Below are 23,902 nucleotides of genomic sequence, written 5' to 3'. Positions count from 1 at the left end.
AAAAGTAAAATAAGAATGCTCCAAATAATTGGAGCATTCTTAAATTTAGAAATCAAATTTTAAATATAATTTATAAATTATTTCAGTTTTTCATAAATCAGAATTTGTATTTTGAAGCAAAAAATTTACAAAAAATAAATATATTAATATTAAAAATAAAAAAAAATTTTAGATCTAATTGTTACAATCATAATCAATTAATTATCTAGTAAAATAAAACTGCAATGCAGAAAAAAAGACATTTTAAATAGATATTCATATAGTAACAAAATAAACAACAGATATTAAATCTCTTGTTTATTTTGAATGTAATTTTTATGACTTCTTTAAATCTTGGATAGTTTCAAAAAATTTTAGAACTTGAAAAACAGAGTTCAAAAACTTCAATTCTGTTTTTCAGTTCAAGTTCATGACTATTTTTCAATTTCTTCTATTTTTAAGTTGAAATGGGAGTTTCTAAATTTTTTGATCCATCATTTACAAGATAAAAAAGAAAGTTATATAAATTTTTCCATTTTCTTTCATGAAAAATAAATTATATCTTAAAAGGAATACATCTGAAGAGTCTAAAAACACTTTTGTTTATTTTTGACAAAAAAGATACTTTTTTGTAGAGTTTTGTAAGCTTAAAACATCATAATAACTTCAATTTATTATTTTTAAATGGTGTTCTAATAAAAAATTATTCAAGATAAAATTTTTTTTTGAAATTTATATTAAAATTTACTCATTTCATTAAATAATTACTTAGTATTATTAGTTAAATATGACAAATATTTAATTTTTTTAAGTTAACTGGATATTTATTTTTCTTTATCTCAAAATATCTTACAATCAATTATTTCTTTAAATTTATGTAATCAGTCTTAAACAGAAAGTTTTAATATAAAGTTTTTTGGAATTATCGCTTAGGTGTGAAGTGGTTGTTTTAGTATCTACTTCCAGTTTGTGTGCCAGTTTTTTACATCTGATTTTGAAAAGATGTTACAAAAATTAAATCAAGCAACAAAAAATGCAAAATCAGAGCCGTTAAGAGCTTATATGCAGCCAAGTGGTAGAGAAAGTCTCTTTTGCTATTTTTTTTGAACAAATGAAATGCACAAAATGATTTTTGTTAAAGAAAAAAAAAGCAATCTTAAAGATTTTATTTTTTTTAGTAAAAATAACATCAATTTATTGGGTAGGAATCACTAAGGGCCTCTAAGTTTACTCCAGGCCTGAAGAAAAAATCTCCAGCTCCCCTCCCTCTCAGTGGCCTTGTGCAAAACAGATATAAAGTAAAATGATAAGAAAAATATCTTATGTATAAATAACTGATATTTTCTGAGATTATAAAAGTGATAATCACTTATAAAAACTGTATGACTCCATCAGATGTTAGAAGGGATATAATGCAGAAATAGTACAGGATCCATTTTATATTCAGATTTAAACATTTTTGGGAACAAAATTCTATCATCACAATTCACACTTATAAAAAGCAATAGAAAATGGAACGTGAATGTATTATTGATGTTTATATTCCATTTTCTGTTCCTTTTTTTTGTGTGTGGGTTCTGATGATGGATTTTGGTCCCAAAAAATGTTTAAATCTGAATAAACAGTGAACTCCTTTATTGTTTCTAGCATTACATTTTCTTCTAAAAATGATAATTATTAGAAAATAAATTTTTTGAAATTTAATATTTAAATTATATTTCAAATGATATTTTTATAAAATTGCCAAACACAAGCTTTGATGATGAAGTATTAAAGTTTGTGTTTTATTATATACAATATTTTATTTATAAATATTCTTCAATTTAATTAGATTTGAAAATTATAAAACAAAGCAATATCTTCTGAAATATTGAACAAGATTTCTCTCTTATGCAAGTGTATTTTTTTTTCAAGTTTGATTTATTTTATACCAGCATTATATTTAGAAACTAAATTAAGTCTTTTGAGTTTCCAAAATAAAGTTAATCAAATGACTCAACAATTAGTACCATAAACAAATTTTTGCAATTTAACTTATGGTAATAATAATGTTATAATAGCATTCTGTATGTGCAAGTTTGACTTTAGTTACATCCTACAGACTGTAATAAGACACACTATCCATAGCAAAAGAGATACAACTAAAAAAAAAATTTAGAAATATCAAATGTTTGAATAAAATGCAAATAACTTAAATGCAAAAAATACACAAAATTATGTGATATTTATTTTAATAAATATAACTGGTTTATATCAATCAAAAATATTATATAAGTAATAATTTCATAAAATCATTAAACAAATCACAACACAAATACAATAATTTAATATAATCAAAATAATGTAGCAGTTTAATTTGATATAATTAAACTGCTGAGTTGCCATTTCTTTTTCCTACATATTTAACACCTCTGTTAATACATACATCTTTATATATATATATATAAAGGGAAACAAATTCACTTAATCACTTTTCTGATGTTGAATTGAAAAATATCTTATTCTAATAACAGTAGATTTTTAAAAATTTATGTTGAAAATGACTGTTAGAACATTGCTATTGTAACCAGAAGATTGGTCAAAAGTCTTCAATAATTTATATATATTTGGAAAAAATTCTTTTGAATAGCTCAATGGTTCCCAATTAGTGGTACGCGAAATCGTGTGAAGGGGTATGCGCAGCAATCTAAAATCGATCTATTTAAAATTTAAATGCATGAGATGAAGCAATCAAAAAAATAATGGGTGGACCATCAAAAATTCGGCAATTTACAACATGATGTCGAATGCACAAATTCATTTATTTGTAATTGAAAATATTCTCAAAATTTCATCAAAAAAATGCATTTGTGACAATACCTAAATGAAATTCTTACACAAGAAACAAAAATTATACAATTATCGTTATCATCATGTTAACGAAGCAGAAATAAAATATTTACTACCATTTTACACAACATACCTCTGCGAGAGCGGATTTTAGGCCATGACAAACATGAAAAATAAACATCGTCACCGACTTCAACTTGAAGATGACTTGAGACTGAAGCTGACCAAAAAGCAACCAGATTTTACAAAGTTGTGCAAAGAAAATCATGCACATTTATCACATTAAAATTAAATAACCTTATGTTATTTTCATTATTATTAGAATTGTATTTTAAAGGTAATAAATGTAAAAAAAAACTTATTCTATTTATCACTAGCTGTCTACCCACAGCTTCGCCTGCATTATATCGAATTTTCTCGTAGAAGTAAGATATTTTCTTGCAGTAAAATGTAAGCTATCTCTGTGCCAAATTTTATTAAAACCTGTTCAGTGGTTTAGACGTGAAAAGGTAACAGACAGACTGGCAGACAGAATTATCTTCGAACTTATAATATTAGTATGGATTAATATGAATTTCTGCTATAAGGGATACGCGAGTTTGAGCTCTTTCATAAAGTGGTACACAGGAAAAAAACTAATTGGAAACCACTGGAATAGCTGATCAAGTACTGACTGGGCTGTACATTTTGGGAGATCTTTATTGTTTCAAAATTTTCTCTCCACAGTTTGTTTACTCTGCTGTTAATATATCAATACTTAAATTGCAGTTCTCTAAGTCTGTATTGTATCTAATATTGCAACTTTTCTTCAAGATCATCATTATTTTGATTAAATCCTAGAATTAAACTATTTAAACCATCTCTGTTTTATGAAATTTTCATTCAAATGATTCAAAAATGAATCCAGAATTGGAATTAAAATATTTACACAATAATATTCTTCAGGTGAATTTGTTTTAATATTATATCAGTGCATTTTTTTCCAACTATTTCTAAAATTGGATTTATTGTGCATTCTCATCATTGATTTCATTATAAATATCTTTAAATTTTACACATATTTTCTTAAAATAAAAACATAATAAACACTGTAGAAGATTAACTTCTAGAAATTGTACTTTCAACTGATTGAAGAGTGACACAAATCTATTGATTTAGATTGTAGAAATTTACAAGGTGGCAAATGCATAATAATTCACACCTTTCACACTATTTCCAGCAAAACAGTTAAATTAAATGTTTCTTAAAACTACTGGAAAGAGTGTAAAAAGTGTAACTTATTATTAGTAGGTTCCAGCTCACCATGTACAGAAGAGTGGCAATATATATGCCAATAATGATAAAATGAATTTTGATTTCTTTAAAGCATTTAACAACACACTTGTATTATAGGATCCTTTAGAATATAATGGAAATTAAAGAGATAATCACTTTAATAGTACAGGCTGGCCATAATTAAAGTTTCCCTATTCAGAGCACTCTGTAGCTGTAACCAATAAACAAACTGATAAAATTTTTTAGACTATGCAAAGGAAGCAGAAAATGATTTTGCAAAATAAAAAAACAAAAAAGTAGTTCAAAAACTAGGGGATGCTTCACAGGAAAATACATGAAAGAAAATAGTAAATAATGAAGATTAAAAGAAGGTGATGCAATGATGCAGGTTATCCGTTAATTTGAACTTGCAATTAGGATGGCCAGAAATTCAGTTTTTGAATAATTTGTTCTTTGTCTGGCAACACAAGGTATTATTTTGTCTACCTTTTTGAAATCTACCTGAAATATTTATACATTATCTCATAAAATAAAAATTTAATTTTTAAGACATTAATAAAAAAATATGTTTAAGTTGAGTTTTTCAAGAGATCAAACTATAAGAAACATAACATAGGACAATGATTTTAGGGCAAGATCCCCATAAAAAAAATCCACCTTGCTTCCATTGATATGTGAAACAGATTTTAAATCTAAAAAAGCTGGTCCTTAAGATGGTTACTGGAAGGATAAATAAAAACAAGAACTTATACTGGAATAAATAAATAATATAAATAAAATAAACCGTTAACTATTTAATATTGGTTCAACTGAAGATGGCCGTTTAAAAATTGTTGAAAACGTTTTTATTAAACATTTTTATTGCTGGATAGTTAAAGGTTTATTTTATTTATACTGGAAGAATGTTATATATAGTGATAAAACATGTTTTTCACTTTATGACAGTGAAGAAGCTGTATGGATGCAATAAAAAGACAATTCATGTCTAAATCTTGAATATGCCAAGCTAACAAAGTTTGAAATAATTTTCATATGATGCTACAAATAATATGTACACAATGTCCTCTTATTTAGAAATTTGGAAATTGTCATCCTACTTACAATTATGAACTCATCAAACAGCTTTAGCTCATCACCAAGAGTATCGCTAGAAAGAATAAAAAATCTTGTGCACTGCAGATATATTCATCTGTCACTGAGAAGTTTTTCAAAACCACCAAAGGCACACATACACATACTTCACCTTTAGTTCTCTCCCATTCACTGTTTGTGTATCAATCCATACTTTGATATTATTAGACACACCTATTTGAACTTATATCTTAAAGATAATAAGTTTCCAGTAATTTTCACCTCTCTATATGTTGTTACTTGTTTTCTATCAGAGAACTATAGCATTAAGAAACCAAATATCAATCAAAACCATACCTTTCATACTTTCCAGCTTGAGTTTATTTAAGATAAACAAACATTTTTGGTTTATTTGTTAATCTGCTTCAGGATTTAATGCTAATGCTAAACTTGAAGCAGGTTTATAAATAAACTCATGTTGGAAAAGTATGAAAAGTGTAGTTTTGATGTTAGTTGTTCCAGCATTTGTATTTTGAATCAAATATTGATTTTATCATATGTTTGCTTTTTACAGCAAATGAGAGTTGAACAGTTAATTATTATTAATATTAAAATCCCTTTCTGTTTAGTTCTTTTTAAATGTTAATTTAACATTTACTATCATTATTATGGTGTGGGTGGTATGTATCCTACACATGCATAATGGTATGCTGGACCAAGGTCGATGAATAGCTAAAATATTATTTTGGTTAGGGGATAATCATTTATGTATCTACATTTAAGAATTTCCTGACTATGTAACATATTTAGTATAGCTGCTTTCTGTAATATGATACATAAAGGCTGTTGTGAAGCCCTGATGCTTTTAGACTTTTGCATAGTGTATGTGATATAACACCTGTGCAAGAAAGGACTACTAGTTTAATACCATAAAAATGTTTTTGATCTATTCATAGATCTTCCTCAGTTAGGACTAATGAATTGAATACAGAAATAGACATTAAAAATGAACAAAATACAAATTTATAAATTTGGCAGTTCTAAACATAAATGAATATAATATAAAATTAAAGGCAATAAAACTCAATGATTAAAATTTTTAAAAGAAACAAAACATAAATAAATTAATAAAAATAACTAATATAAGTGTCAAAGTTCATGGTTCAAAAATGCATTTCCATGCCATAGAAAGACTGTCCACTCCTCTAAAATTAAAACAAGTTTGTTTTTTTTGTGAGATTTAAATATTTCTATCATTTCCTGGGTTTGTTTTATGTACAGGCTTTTGAGGTATTATATTTGCTATTTGGTTATTATGTTGTAAATAGTTGTTCAGGTTTCTATTGGGTCAGATTATTGCTACATCTTCCCATGCAACTCTTATGTTTTACTCCCTGGCATAGTTGGCTAAGACTGTGCTTTTCATGTTCTTATTAATTGTATATATACGTTCCTTGAATCTTGCTTTCAAGCTCCTTGCTGCAACTCTCACATATGTAAGTTTACATTGAAATCGTTGATCTTCCAAGGGATGGAGTATACTCCTGGCATGATGGAATGGTTTTCTTTCTGTTTCAAGACTTTGTTCGTTATCTGAATTGTTCATTAACCGATTATCGATTTATCATAGGTTTTCATGGAAATTTGATTAATTTGTTCTGGAGACTCCAAAAAATATGTATACTTTTTTATTTTTTGAATATTTTATTTTTATATTTTTTATTTATTACGTTTATTTATATGCAATAGTAAAAATACATATATATGCTGTCTTGCATTTTTATTAGTCATGTTTTTTCTCTTTGTGGGGATTAAAGAATCTGTCCAATGTCTATTGCTTTTCTCTGTTCTTCAAGATTTTTCAGAAGTAATTAATAGCATTGTAATTGTAGATATCCATAAGCCTATTAACCTCAACCTGGTTTGGATGCCATTCTAAGACTGTTGTTCTGACATCATCCCACTTCAAAAAAATGTTTAATAGTAGATATCGACATTAATTCTCTTTTTCAGAAGAAAACATATCTTGCCGAGTTTCTTGGTGTTCTTCATTCAAGAGTTCTTAGCATTCTTTTGTCATAAGATCAGTTTCATGTTCCATTATGAGCTCTTCAATGTTCTTTATTTCTCAGATGTGATTTTTGTTACTCTTTAAGCTGCTTAAGTCTTCTTGATAATATAGTATCTTTCTTAGATAAGATTGAACAGGGCCATGCGGTAGATTTTCTCAGTATGATGCAAGTCTTCGAAATGCTGCTTCTTAAATGCCACTTATGCTGCCCCATTACGGTGCCGCCTGATGCAACCGCATCTCTGCACCATAGCACGACACGGACCTGAGATTGAACTGCAGCCTACTGTAGACCTGTTCAAGCCATACTGCCCAGCAACAACAGACATCAGACATCTGCCCACTCTCTACCTGTGATATCATACTCTCACCTTTCGAAAATAAAAACCGATGCAAAACTTAACGAGTGCCCGCCCGACAGTCTCGCGAATACTATAAATGAATTGTTTCTGTCAGAAAAATAAAAGGCTGGAATTACAAGGGAGAGTTTTAAAGTTTGGAGGAATACTATCTGATCAGTATATACTGGGTTGGGCGTCAACGTCGACGTCTCCCACGCTCCAAAAAGTTTTGAATTGTTGTCTGAAGACAAGGGAAGACCAATCAATATGCATTATTTTATGTCGCTTCTTCTTGTGTTTGTTCTGTGAGGTGTTCATTATCTGATCATGTGTTCATTGTCGAACATAAAAATCTTTCGCGAAAGTGTTCGTTATCTGATTTGTACGTTAACCGATCACCCACTGTATGTTCTTTTAATTAGAGATCTGAATGCTGAGAGTTTAATGTAGAAAGGGTCAGGTAAGTTGTATGGAATAAAGAATTCCAGCATCTCATTCTAATCTATGCCCAGTCTGTGGACAACATTTTCATCTTATGATGCAAGAAACCTGACTTAAAACTCCTATTGTACAGATTCAAAAATAACCTGTAAAGGTTATTTTTGAATCTGTATATGTATAAAAATAACCTGTAAAGGTTATTTTTGAATCTTCAACAAAGAAAGTGCCACTTCCATTCATTTTCTGGACATCTCTATCAATCTTAAAGGTGGTAGCATACACACCAACATATACTAGAAACCCATGTACTGTACCAGCCAATCTTTATCCCATATAACTCACTGTATGTATTTGTATGTTGTGAGTGTTTGGAACAGCTATGTCTATGATGTATGTGATTTTATTATGCCTGTCATTATAGCTCAGTCATAGTATTTTTTTGTGTGTGTTCTTTTCTACAATCATATGATGTGTGTATTTGTAAAATTGTTCCTCGATTTGTGTTTGTGTGCAGGCTTTTGAGATATTATATTTGTTATTTGGTTATTTTGATGTATATAGTCAATTTGTGTTAAAAGCTTCAAATCTGGATGGTAGTATCAGATGACTAGGTGATGGCCTCAGATGGAATTTTTCCTAATAAATCCTTCCTAACACATTCACTGCCCTTGTAAGAAGCAATGTACCTGGCTCTATGACAAAAAATTTTTTTGATTCACTTAACACAAGATGTGTTACAATTTCAACACTTGGTGATATTCCATCTTTATTTAGTTGATTCCTTTTGGTGATCTTTTTTGGCCTCCTTTTGGTGATTTTGTGTTAAGTGAATCAAAGAAATTAGAAAACATGGTTTCAGAAGATTAAAAAAAATTTTTTTTTATTTTGTTTACTTACTATATTGTATGTTAAAAACATCAAAAAATTTACCAGTATATAAAATATAATGTAGTATTAAAAATGTGCAATAAATAATAAAATAAAACAAATAATCAATTTTTAAAGCAAGATACACAGCAAACTTTTATGATGCTCACGAGCAAGGTTGGAACATGCAATGTTGTAGTGTAAACTGCTCCAAGTATAGTGTTGGCAGTGAATATGTTAAAAGTTTATCGCATGAATATCAGTTGAATATTTATCGCACATACAAAAACATGAGGCTGCAAAGATGCAATAAGCTGTAAATTGTAAAGACACAATATTGCAAGATTTTATTCTCAATATTAATTTCATGTACAGTACAATGGAATGCCATTTGCAAAGTTTGCCTCAATTTATTATTGTTTTATCATCTCACACTGAAAAAAAGCTGCAACCAAATATAATGTGTTGTATAGTTTTGTACATGATAAACCATTTTCTGCAAGTGAATAAGTGTTTTCATTAAAATTTCTCATTTATGCTCATTATTGATGTTTTATGGGTTTATTTAAGCATAAATTTGTTATATTCTGTCAATGTTTTTCTTTGTATTCATGTTTTTCTTTGGAGTTCTTCTAGTTCCAGTACATTTGTTTTTTTTTAGTGTTCAAAAACAATTTAAATATAGCATTTTATAAGTCATAATAAAATGTTTACAGCATATCAGTCATAAAAGTTAGGAATACAAAAGCAAGAGTCTATTGTAATTTCATAAAAAAATATAACACAAAACATTTATAATTAATCATTNAACAAAATCTACTAACTTAACCCATTTGTTATTTATACTGATTTATTCTGAATCAGCCTTTATAGGATTTTAAATATAATAATTTTAGCTTTTCTGACTAAAATTACATTTAGCAAAAACATTTTCAAAATCCATATATTTTGCATAGTCTTGATGCATGTTTTAAGATATTTAATAAGACTTTAAATCTTTAACTTTTATAACACCTCATATTTTTTGATACATCCATTCTCATTCAAATACTGTAGATTAAATTTTTCATTATGTGTTCTGTATTGTCTTGTATTCTGCATTCCTTCAAACTAAGATTAAATAAATACAAAGAAAAATTTTATTAGCAGTTGAAGTAATCTCATAGCTCTACAAATTACAATATTACATAAATTTTAAAGTATATTTCAACAATAATAAATATAATCACACTTTCAAACCGATATTTCAAAAATCCAAATAAAACATGCTTTATAAACATTACTTCTTTTTATACAGTTCAAATAAAAAAAGTAAAATAAGAATGCTCCAAATAATTGGAGCATTCTTAAATTTAGAAATCAAATTTTAAATATAATTTATAAATTATTTCAGTTTTTCATAAATCAGAATTTGTATTTTGAAGCAAAAAATTTACAAAAAATAAATATATTAATATTAAAAATAAAAAAAAATTTTAGATCTAATTGTTACAATCATAATCAATTAATTATCTAGTAAAATAAAACTGCAATGCAGAAAAAAAGACATTTTAAATAGATATTCATATAGTTATTTTTCATTTTATTTTGTGTATTTAACAAAATAAACAACAGATATTAAATCTCTTGTTTATTTTGAATGTAATTTTTATGACTTCTTTAAATCTTGGATAGTTTCAAAAAATTTTAGAACTTGAAAAACAGAGTTCAAAAACTTCAATTCTGTTTTTCAGTTCAAGTTCATGACTATTTTTCAATTTCTTCTATTTTTAAGTTGAAATGGGAGTTTCTAAATTTTTTGATCCATCATTTACAAGATAAAAAAGAAAGTTATATAAATTTTTCCATTTTCTTTCATGAAAAATAAATTATATCTTAAAAGGAATACATCTGAAGAGTCTAAAAACACTTTTGTTTATTTTTGACAAAAAAGATACTTTTTTGTAGAGTTTTGTAAGCTTAAAACATCATAATAACTTCAATTTATTATTTTTAAATGGTGTTCTAATAAAAAATTATTCAAGATAAAATTTTTTTTTGAAATTTATATTAAAATTTACTCATTTCATTAAATAATTACTTAGTATTATTAGTTAAATATGACAAATATTTAATTTTTTTAAGTTAACTGGATATTTATTTTTCTTTATCTCAAAATATCTTACAATCAATTATTTCTTTAAATTTATGTAATCAGTCTTAAACAGAAAGTTTTAATATAAAGTTTTTTGGAATTATCGCTTAGGTGTGAAGTGGTTGTTTTAGTATCTACTTCCAGTTTGTGTGCCAGTTTTTTACATCTGATTTTGAAAAGATGTTACAAAAATTAAATCAAGCAACAAAAAATGCAAAATCAGAGCCGTTAAGAGCTTATATGCAGCCAAGTGGTAGAGAAAGTCTCTTTTGCTATTTTTTTTGAACAAATGAAATGCACAAAATGATTTTTGTTAAAGAAAAAAAAAGCAATCTTAAAGATTTTATTTTTTTTAGTAAAAATAACATCAATTTATTGGGTAGGAATCACTAAGGGCCTCTAAGTTTACTCCAGGCCTGAAGAAAAAATCTCCAGCTCCCCTCCCTCTCAGTGGCCTTGTGCAAAACAGATATAAAGTAAAATGATAAGAAAAATATCTTATGTATAAATAACTGATATTTTCTGAGATTATAAAAATGATAATCACTTATAAAAACTGTATGACTCCATCAGATGTTAGAAGGGATATAATGCAGAAATAGTACAGGATCCATTTTATATTCAGATTTAAACATTTTTGGGAACAAAATTCTATCATCACAATTCACACTTATAAAAAGCAATAGAAAATGGAACGTGAATGTATTATTGATGTTTATATTCCATTTTCTGTTCCTTTTTTTTGTGTGTGGGTTCTGATGATGGATTTTGGTCCCAAAAAATGTTTAAATCTGAATAAACAGTGAACTCCTTTATTGTTTCTAGCATTACATTTTCTTCTAAAAATGATAATTATTAGAAAATAAATTTTTTGAAATTTAATATTTAAATTATATTTCAAATGATATTTTTATAAAATTGCCAAACACAAGCTTTGATGATGAAGTATTAAAGTTTGTGTTTTATTATATACAATATTTTATTTATAAATATTCTTCAATTTAATTAGATTTGAAAATTATAAAACAAAGCAATATCTTCTGAAATATTGAACAAGATTTCTCTCTTATGCAAGTGTATTTTTTTTTCAAGTTTGATTTATTTTATACCAGCATTATATTTAGAAACTAAATTAAGTCTTTTGAGTTTCCAAAATAAAGTTAATCAAATGACTCAACAATTAGTACCATAAACAAATTTTTGCAATTTAACTTATGGTAATAATAATGTTATAATAGCATTCTGTATGTGCAAGTTTGACTTTAGTTACATCCTACAGACTGTAATAAGACACACTATCCATAGCAAAAGAGATACAACTAAAAAAAAAATTTAGAAATATCAAATGTTTGAATAAAATGCAAATAACTTAAATGCAAAAAATACACAAAATTATGTGATATTTATTTTAATAAATATAACTGGTTTATATCAATCAAAAATATTATATAAGTAATAATTTCATAAAATCATTAAACAAATCACAACACAAATACAATAATTTAATATAATCAAAATAATGTAGCAGTTTAATTTGATATAATTAAACTGCTGAGTTGCCATTTCTTTTTCCTACATATTTAACACCTCTGTTAATACATACATCTTTATATATATATATATAAAGGGAAACAAATTCACTTAATCACTTTTCTGATGTTGAATTGAAAAATATCTTATTCTAATAACAGTAGATTTTTAAAAATTTATGTTGAAAATGACTGTTAGAACATTGCTATTGTAACCAGAAGATTGGTCAAAAGTCTTCAATAATTTATATATATTTGGAAAAAATTCTTTTGAATAGCTCAATGGTTCCCAATTAGTGGTACGCGAAATCGTGTGAAGGGGTATGCGCAGCAATCTAAAATCGATCTATTTAAAATTTAAATGCATGAGATGAAGCAATCAAAAAAATAATGGGTGGACCATCAAAAATTCGGCAATTTACAACATGATGTCGAATGCACAAATTCATTTATTTGTAATTGAAAATATTCTCAAAATTTCATCAAAAAAATGCATTTGTGACAATACCTAAATGAAATTCTTACACAAGAAACAAAAATTATACAATTATCGTTATCATCATGTTAACGAAGCAGAAATAAAATATTTACTACCATTTTACACAACATACCTCTGCGAGAGCGGATTTTAGGCCATGACAAACATGAAAAATAAACATCGTCACCGACTTCAACTTGAAGATGACTTGAGACTGAAGCTGACCAAAAAGCAACCAGATTTTACAAAGTTGTGCAAAGAAAATCATGCACATTTATCACATTAAAATTAAATAACCTTATGTTATTTTCATTATTATTAGAATTGTATTTTAAAGGTAATAAATGTAAAAAAAAACTTATTCTATTTATCACTAGCTGTCTACCCACAGCTTCGCCTGCATTATATCGAATTTTCTCGTAGAAGTAAGATATTTTCTTGCAGTAAAATGTAAGCTATCTCTGTGCCAAATTTTATTAAAACCTGTTCAGTGGTTTAGACGTGAAAAGGTAACAGACAGACTGGCAGACAGAATTATCTTCGAACTTATAATATTAGTATGGATTAATATGAATTTCTGCTATAAGGGATACGCGAGTTTGAGCTCTTTCATAAAGTGGTACACAGGAAAAAAACTAATTGGAAACCACTGGAATAGCTGATCAAGTACTGACTGGGCTGTACATTTTGGGAGATCTTTATTGTTTCAAAATTTTCTCTCCACAGTTTGTTTACTCTGCTGTTAATATATCAATACTTAAATTGCAGTTCTCTAAGTCTGTATTGTATCTAATATTGCAACTTTTCTTCAAGATCATCATTATTTTGATTAAATCCTAGAATTAAACTATTTAAACCATCTCTGTTTTATGAAATTTTCATTCAAATGATTCAAAAATGAATCCAGAATTGGAATTAAAATATTTACACAATAATATTCTTCAGGTGAATTTGTTTTAATATTATATCAGTGCATTTTTTTCCAACTATTTCTAAAATTGGATTTATTGTGCATTCTCATCATTGATTTCATTATAAATATCTTTAAATTTTACACATATTTTCTTAAAATAAAAACATAATAAACACTGTAGAAGATTAACTTCTAGAAATTGTACTTTCAACTGATTGAAGAGTGACACAAATCTATTGATTTAGATTGTAGAAATTTACAAGGTGGCAAATGCATAATAATTCACACCTTTCACACTATTTCCAGCAAAACAGTTAAATTAAATGTTTCTTAAAACTACTGGAAAGAGTGTAAAAAGTGTAACTTATTATTAGTAGGTTCCAGCTCACCATGTACAGAAGAGTGGCAATATATATGCCAATAATGATAAAATGAATTTTGATTTCTTTAAAGCATTTAACAACACACTTGTATTATAGGATCCTTTAGAATATAATGGAAATTAAAGAGATAATCACTTTAATAGTACAGGCTGGCCATAATTAAAGTTTCCCTATTCAGAGCACTCTGTAGCTGTAACCAATAAACAAACTGATAAAATTTTTTAGACTATGCAAAGGAAGCAGAAAATGATTTTGCAAAATAAAAAAACAAAAAAGTAGTTCAAAAACTAGGGGATGCTTCACAGGAAAATACATGAAAGAAAATAGTAAATAATGAAGATTAAAAGAAGGTGATGCAATGATGCAGGTTATCCGTTAATTTGAACTTGCAATTAGGATGGCCAGAAATTCAGTTTTTGAATAATTTGTTCTTTGTCTGGCAACACAAGGTATTATTTTGTCTACCTTTTTGAAATCTACCTGAAATATTTATACATTATCTCATAAAATAAAAATTTAATTTTTAAGACATTAATAAAAAAATATGTTTAAGTTGAGTTTTTCAAGAGATCAAACTATAAGAAACATAACATAGGACAATGATTTTAGGGCAAGATCCCCATAAAAAAAATCCACCTTGCTTCCATTGATATGTGAAACAGATTTTAAATCTAAAAAAGCTGGTCCTTAAGATGGTTACTGGAAGGATAAATAAAAACAAGAACTTATACTGGAATAAATAAATAATATAAATAAAATAAACCGTTAACTATTTAATATTGGTTCAACTGAAGATGGCCGTTTAAAAATTGTTGAAAACGTTTTTATTAAACATTTTTATTGCTGGATAGTTAAAGGTTTATTTTATTTATACTGGAAGAATGTTATATATAGTGATAAAACATGTTTTTCACTTTATGACAGTGAAGAAGCTGTATGGATGCAATAAAAAGACAATTCATGTCTAAATCTTGAATATGCCAAGCTAACAAAGTTTGAAATAATTTTCATATGATGCTACAAATAATATGTACACAATGTCCTCTTATTTAGAAATTTGGAAATTGTCATCCTACTTACAATTATGAACTCATCAAACAGCTTTAGCTCATCACCAAGAGTATCGCTAGAAAGAATAAAAAATCTTGTGCACTGCAGATATATTCATCTGTCACTGAGAAGTTTTTCAAAACCACCAAAGGCACATATACACATACTTCACCTTTAGTTCTCTCCCATTCACTGTTTGTGTATCAATCCATACTTTGATATTATTAGACACACCTATTTGAACTTATATCTTAAAGATAATAAGTTTCCAGTAATTTTCACCTCTCTATATGTTGTTACTTGTTTTCTATCAGAGAACTATAGCATTAAGAAACCAAATATCAATCAAAACCATACCTTTCATACTTTCCAGCTTGAGTTTATTTAAGATAAACAAACATTTTTGGTTTATTTGTTAATCTGCTTCAGGATTTAATGCTAATGCTAAACTTGAAGCAGGTTTATAAATAAACTCATGTTGGAAAAGTATGAAAAGTGTAGTTTTGATGTTAGTTGTTCCAGCATTTGTATTTTGAATCAAATATTGATTTTATCATATGTTTGCTTTTTACAGCAAATGAGAGTTGAACAGTTAATTATTATTAATATTAAAATCCCTTTCTGTTTAGTTCTTTTTAAATGTTAATTTAACATTTACTATCATTATTATGGTGTGGGTGGTATGTATCCTACACATGCATAATGGTATGCTGGACCAAGGTCGATGAATAGCTAAAATATTATTTTGGTTAGGGGATAATCATTTATGTATCTACATTTAAGAATTTCCTGACTATGTAACATATTTAGTATAGCTGCTTTCTGTAATATGATACATAAAGGCTGTTGTGAAGCCCTGATGCTTTTAGACTTTTGCATAGTGTATGTGATATAACACCTGTGCAAGAAAGGACTACTAGTTTAATACCATAAAAATGTTTTTATCTATTCATAGATCTTCCTCAGTTAGGACTAATGAATTGAATACAGAAATAGACATTAAAAATGAACAAAATACAAATTTATAAATTTGGCAGTTCTAAACATAAATGAATATAATATAAAATTAAAGGCAATAAAACTCAATGATTAAAATTTTTAAAAGAAACAAAACATAAATAAATTAATAAAAATAACTAATATAAGTGTCAAAGTTCATGGTTCAAAAATGCATTTCCATGCCATAGAAAGACTGTCCACTCCTCTAAAATTAAAACAAGTTTGTTTTTTTTGTGAGATTTAAATATTTCTATCATTTCCTGGGTTTGTTTTATGTACAGGCTTTTGAGGTATTATATTTGCTATTTGGTTATTATGTTGTAAATAGTTGTTCAGGTTTCTATTGGGTCAGATTATTGCTACATCTTCCCATGCAACTCTTATGTTTTACTCCCTGGCATAGTTGGCTAAGACTGTGCTTTTCATGTTCTTATTAATTGTATATATACGTTCCTTGAATCTTGCTTTCAAGCTCCTTGCTGCAACTCTCACATATGTAAGTTTACATTGAAATCGTTGATCTTCCAAGGGATGGAGTATACTCCTGGCATGATGGAATGGTTTTCTTTCTGTTTCAAGACTTTGTTCGTTATCTGAATTGTTCATTAACCGATTATCGATTTATCATAGGTTTTCATGGAAATTTGATTAATTTGTTCTGGAGACTCCAAAAAATATGTATACTTTTTTATTTTTTGAATATTTTATTTTTATATTTTTTATTTATTACGTTTATTTATATGCAATAGTAAAAATACATATATATGCTGTCTTGCATTTTTATTAGTCATGTTTTTTCTCTTTGTGGGGATTAAAGAATCTGTCAATGTCTATTGCTTTTCTCTGTTCTTCAAGATTTTTCAGAAGTAATTAATAGCATTGTAATTGTAGATATCCATAAGCCTATTAACCTCAACCTGGTTTGGATGCCATTCTAAGACCGTTGTTCTGACATCATCCCACTTCTTCAAAAAAATGTTTAATAGTAGATATCGACATTAATTCTCTTTTTCAGAAGAAAACATATCTTGCCGAGTTTCTTGGTGTTCTTCATTCAAGAGTTCTTAGCATTCTTTTGTCATAAGATCAGTTTCATGTTCCATTATGAGCTCTTCAATGTTCTTTATTTCTCAGATGTGATTTTTGTTACTCTTTAAGCTGCTTAAGTCTTCTTGATAATATAGTATCTTTCTTAGATAAGATTGAACAGGGCCATGCGGTAGATTTTCTCAGTATGATGCAAGTCTTCGAAATGCTGCTTCTTAAATGCCACTTATGCTGCCCCATTACGGTGCCGCCTGATGCAACCGCATCTCTGCACCATAGCACGACACGGACCTGAGATTGAACTGCAGCCTACTGTAGACCTGTTCAAGCCATACTGCCCAGCAACAACAGACATCAGACATCTGCCCACTCTCTACCTGTGATATCATACTCTCACCTTTCGAAAATAAAAACCGATGCAAAACTTAACGAGTGCCCGCCCGACAGTCTCGCGAATACTATAAATGAATTGTTTCTGTCAGAAAAATAAAAGGCTGGAATTACAAGGGAGAGTTTTAAAGTTTGGAGGAATACTATCTGATCAGTATATACTGGGTTGGGCGTCAACGTCGACGTCTCCCACGCTCCAAAAAGTTTTGAATTGTTGTCTGAAGACAAGGGAAGACCAATCAATATGCATTATTTTATGTCGCTTCTTCTTGTGTTTGTTCTGTGAGGTGTTCATTATCTGATCATGTGTTCATTGTCGAACATAAAAATCTTTCGCGAAAGTGTTCGTTATCTGATTTGTACGTTAACCGATCACCCACTGTATGTTCTTTTAATTAGAGATCTGAATGCTGAGAGTTTAATGTAGAAAGGGTCAGGTAAGTTGTATGGAATAAAGAATTCCAGCATCTCATTCTAATCTATGCCCAGTCTGTGGACAACATTTTCATCTTATGATGCAAGAAACCTGACTTAAAACTCCTATTGTACAGATTCAAAAATAACCTGTAAAGGTTATTTTTGAATCTGTATATGTATAAAAATAACCTGTAAAGGTTATTTTTGAATCTTCAACAAAGAAAGTGCCACTTCCATTCATTTTCTGGACATCTCTATCAATCTTAAAGGTGGTAGCATACACACCAACATATACTAGAAACCCATGTACTGTACCAGCCAATCTTTATCCCATATAACTCACTGTATGTATTTGTATGTTGTGAGTGTTTGGAACAGCTATGTCTATGATGTATGTGATTTTATTATGCCTGTCATTATAGCTCAGTCATAGTATTTTTTTGTGTGTGTTCTTTTCTACAATCATATGATGTGTGTATTTGTAAAATTGTTCCTCGATTTGTGTTTGTGTGCAGGCTTTTGAGATATTATATTTGTTATTTGGTTATTTTGATGTATATAGTCAATTTGTGTTAAAAGCTTCAAATCTGGATGGTAGTATCAGATGACTAGGTGATGGCCTCAGATGGAATTTTTCCTAATAAATCCTTCCTAACACATTCACTGCCCTTGTAAGAAGCAATGTACCTGGCTCTATGACAAAAAATTTTTTTGATTCACTTAACACAAGATGTGTTACAATTTCAACACTTGGTGATATTCCATCTTTATTTAGTTGATTCCTTTTGGTGATCTTTTTTGGCCTCCTTTTGGTGATTTTGTGTTAAGTGAATCAAAGAAATTAGAAAACATGGTTTCAGAAGATTAAAAAAAATTTTTTTTTATTTTGTTTACTTACTATATTGTATGTTAAAAACATCAAAAAATTTACCAGTATATAAAATATAATGTAGTATTAAAAATGTGCAATAAATAATAAAATAAAACAAATAATCAATTTTTAAAGCAAGATACACAGCAAACTTTTATGATGCTCACGAGCAAGGTTGGAACATGCAATGTTGTAGTGTAAACTGCTCCAAGTATAGTGTTGGCAGTGAATATGTTAAAAGTTTATCGCATGAATATCAGTTGAATATTTATCGCACATACAAAAACATGAGGCTGCAAAGATGCAATAAGCTGTAAATTGTAAAGACACAATATTGCAAGATTTTATTCTCAATATTAATTTCATGTACAGTACAATGGAATGCCATTTGCAAAGTTTGCCTCAATTTATTATTGTTTTATCATCTCACACTGAAAAAAAGCTGCAACCAAATATAATGTGTTGTATAGTTTTGTACATGATAAACCATTTTCTGCAAGTGAATAAGTGTTTTCATTAAAATTTCTCATTTATGCTCATTATTGATGTTTTATGGGTTTATTTAAGCATAAATTTGTTATATTCTGTCAATGTTTTTCTTTGTATTCATGTTTTTCTTTGGAGTTCTTCTAGTTCCAGTACATTTGTTTTTTTTTAGTGTTCAAAAACAATTTAAATATAGCATTTTATAAGTCATAATAAAATGTTTACAGCATATCAGTCATAAAAGTTAGGAATACAAAAGCAAGAGTCTATTGTAATTTCATAAAAAAATATAACACAAAACATTTATAATTAATCATTATGTTTCAACAGAATCTATCTAAATCATTTAAAAAATAATATATATAAAAATATGATCTCTAGATGTAAATATAATCATACTGTAACTTGTAAGCTAACTACTAAACAAATATAAAATATACAAGTCAATTTACATATAAGAATATTAAATGTATATTTAAGAATCCAAATCATTCTTTGAATTTATAACTATTTATTTGCTTAAAGTTTGTAATTATTAGTAAAGAATTTTAAATAATAATCAATAATTTGTTACTAGAAATACATAAATATTCATTTTTTTTAATATTTTATGTACAAAATTTAAAAATCAAAATTTTATCTGCTTAAATTAATAATAAATAAGTTAAGTTTACTGTTTGTAGTTTTAAAATCTGTAATATGAGTTTAGCTAGGTATTAAGTTTGATATATTCTATAAAATTTTTGATTACATTATCATATTTCTGATTATTACTATTATTATTTTTCAGTAAACTGACAATTCTTTACTAATTATACTTGATTTCTATATATGAGAGATTTCAGGTAAATTAATTTATAAAATTATTATTAAAACTTTATGAGAAAAATCTCTTACATTTTAATTTCTACTTTACATTATCCTGTTAAAATTCTTTATAGGATTGATTCCAAATAAAAGATATTAAATCTAAAATTCTTATTTTTTTTTTTTAGTAAAATTAAATATGTAATTTAAATTTAATCTAAAAATTCTTACCTGATATTTTTTCTAAGTTAAAAACTTAAATTTTATCATATATGAAAAATTATTTTCCATTAAGATAAATTAATGTTTTAGTTACCAATTTATTAAAATCAGTCATAGTTATTCCCAAAATTTTGGCCAATTCAGATGGAGGAAATAGTATCAATAAACATTTATTTAAATATGGTAACAATTCATTTGCAAACTGAACACAAAACTGTGAGAAAATTTCTTCTTCAGATTTGGTGAATGCTGTCTGTTCTGCCCTGAAAATAAAAATATTTTTTAATGAATACATTGATTATATCTAGCTAATAAGTTATATACAAATACTCCTTTATCAATGCAACAAATCTCAAATCCTAAGTTATATTTGCATAAATTTTCAATTATAAACTTCAAATTCAGATTGTTTCTGATTTCTTTAAATTAAATATATGATAAATATGTTTTTACTCAATCATATATTTATTAATAAATTAATTTCAATGTATAACAAATGAGTTAAAATTTCTTGCATTAAAATGCAAGATAATTCAATATATACATTACAGTGAGCTGCAATAAAATTTAATCAGTTTGTACATAGCAAGTTTTACTGACTGTACTATGTTGGTATATTATGTATGTAGAAATGCTTGGAAAAGTAAAACACAATAAAAACGTTCAGTGTAATCAGTCTTCAGTTGAAATAATGTCCAGAGTAGTAGCTGTATTACCATCCTAACTGTTTGTGAATAAATAAAAGAAATAATTATTACCTCCTTTAATAGCATGTCTTCAAATTAAATACATTATAAACTGGATTTTTGGTTTTTTGAACCTTAACTTTTACTTTATAAATAAAAATGAATGTTTTTGGTAATTTTAAAACAACTGTCTTCAGGTTTTAAAAAACATTTAATTGGATGTTGTACTGTACAGTTGACACACCCAAAGCTCCATAATATTATCAGATTTCATATATGGCTCTCCAAGCTATAGATAGAGTATTGTTGTCCCTATAATTGATGGTCATTTTATTTCTGTTGGCCTTGAACTTTCCAATTTTTTTAAATGTTTGAGAATGGAAGGTTTTCTTCAGTTATGCAATAGTTCTGTCTAATCTATGAGGACCTGTACATCTAACTGTCTGTGTAAGCAACTAACATTATTGTGTGTTGCACCTTTGCAATTGATATGTAATATTCCTATAGATATTGTAGTAGTGGCCTTGTTGCTGCCTCAATATGTTTTAGATTCTTCCATTTCTAAGGTCTGAAATCAATATGGAGTAGACTCCTGGAAGTTTATAACTAGACCAGGCATTCTTGTTATTTCTAAGTAGTGAGTACATCATGGAAATTTTTTGTTTGCTACAGTCAATTTATTGGCTCTTACAATTTCCTGGTATAGGAGTTTCATTGTTTTTTTTGTATCTCACTACCTTATATTCAGTGTCCTCTCTTACATTCTTTTCTTTCTGTTGCAGGTATTCTTGTATTAATATTCTGATAACTTTGGGTCAATACCCATGTTGAATTACTGTTTAGGTAATGTGCCTTAATAAGTTTCAGAGTATTAACTCTTCAACACTTATGTAAAGAAAATATTTTCTTCAACATGAATGTTGAAGTATTATGAGCAACTGATAGAATGAGGTTAGAACCAATCATGGAATGAGCCAATTCACACTGAAGAAGAATACATTTCTTCTTCAATGTGAATTGGCTCATCGTCCTCTTTGTGAATTTTGAAAAACTCTTCTTTTGTAATGTATTTTCAGATCCTAAAATGAAGAATTAGGATGGGAACTTATAAAAGTTCCCATCCTATTGGGTTGTTCACAAAGTAATTTCATTTTTTTTACCACTAGACGGATTAGTCATATTTTTCCCGTCATTTTCATTCTAAACCATATTATCATTACATATTTTGACAGCTATCATTTTAAGGCTTATTTGTAAAAAATTTTGTTTCATTTTGTGCAATTGTTTATTTTTTGTGTCCCATCAAATATGGAAGATCGAAAGCCGCATTTTCGGCATATTTTGCTCTTTTATTACCAAAAAGGTAAGAATGCTGTTCAAGCGAGAAAAAAATTGTGTGATGTGTATGGAGATGATGTATTGACAAAACGACAGTGCCAAAACTGGTTTACAAAATTTCATTCTGGCAATTTCAATATTGAAGATGCACCACATTCTAGATGGCCAGTTGAAGCCAATGAAAACAAAATAAAGGTACTGATTGAAGCCAACTGCCGAATAACAACACGTGAAATCACTAAGACATTAAATTTGTCAAATTGAACTGTTTATAATTACTTGAAACAAATTAGTTTCATTTCAAAGCTTGATATATGGCTCCACATGTTCTTAAAGAGAGATGCTCTCTAAAAAACTCCACCATACCTTTATCATACCATTGTATGATAAGAGGCTGAATAAGGAGATATATTATATAGGAGCCACTAAAAGATCATTAAATGAAAGATTGAAGGAGCACGAAAAGAATGTAAGATTTAAACAACCAATCACGGCTTTGGCTAATTATGCGATTGCAGATCCAACAGAGATCGAAATCAAATGGAGCAAGGCAAATCTCATACAAAAAGTGGAAAATAGAAGACATCTAAAGTATGCAGAAGCCTGGCACATTTACAAGTGCAAAGAAAAAGGGCAAAATATAAATTTTCGTGAATCAAACAAAATAGCATCGGCATGGAAAGTGGCGACATTAAAATTATAATAATGGGCATGCGCAATTGAGAAGATTATAGAACGTACATTTTGGAATTTCCGTTTTGCAAATTTAAATTCTGATAGTTCGATCCTGAAGAAGGTCTGTTAATCTGACCGAAAACATTCGATAAGTGTTTAAAATAGACTGCATTTTAAAAGGTATGGTGGAGTTTTTTAAATAATAATGCAGTTAGAGATATAATGAGATGCTCTCTTTAGTGGGATTTTAAGGAAATTTTTTTTTTTGGAGCTTTTACCAGACAATTTAACAATTAATTTGAAAGTGTACTGCCATCGAGTAAACAAATTGAGTAATATCATCAAACAGAAAAGGCAGCCAGAATTGATCAACAAAACAGGTGTAGTATTTTACCATGATAATGTCAAATTTCACACAAGTTTGGTAACTTGTCAGAAACTGTTACAACTTAGATGGGATGTGCTATCACACCAGCCATATTCGCCAGATCGAGCACACTCAGATTATTACTTGTTCTGATCTATACAAATTTTTTTTAACTGTAAGACATTTACTTGAAATGACAATGTCAAAAATCACTTGGATCAGTTTTTTGTAAGCAA

The 23,902-nt window shown here is 27.8% G+C and overlaps 1 protein-coding gene across 2 annotated transcripts in view; it reads right to left on the bottom strand.

The window, feature by feature from the left end:
• LOC111625881 (conserved oligomeric Golgi complex subunit 8-like) overlaps nucleotides 1–23,902 on the bottom strand; it is a 97,922-nt gene that overhangs the window by 17,379 nt on the left and 56,641 nt on the right. The window contains exons 8-9 of one of the 2 annotated variants that reach the window (XM_023369142.1): nucleotides 20,695–20,863; nucleotides 9,730–9,984 (exon numbers count right to left, since the gene is read on the bottom strand). In XM_023369142.1, the coding sequence (XP_023224910.1) occupies nucleotides 9,880–9,984; nucleotides 20,695–20,863 (274 nt within the window). In that variant the 3' untranslated portion in view covers nucleotides 9,730–9,879. Of the gene's footprint in view, nucleotides 1–9,729; nucleotides 9,985–20,694; nucleotides 20,864–23,902 lie in introns of those variants that run through there. The other variant, XM_023369134.1, reaches the window with a different exon arrangement.

The sequence above is a fragment of the Centruroides sculpturatus genome, unplaced genomic scaffold (genome assembly GCF_000671375.1).
Source record: "Centruroides sculpturatus isolate CEXI.00-Female unplaced genomic scaffold, Cexi_2.0 scaffold181, whole genome shotgun sequence".
Taxonomy (NCBI): domain Eukaryota; kingdom Metazoa; phylum Arthropoda; class Arachnida; order Scorpiones; family Buthidae; genus Centruroides; species Centruroides sculpturatus.
Note: the sequence above shows the minus strand (reverse complement) of the source record. Positions and strands in the feature narration are given on the sequence as shown.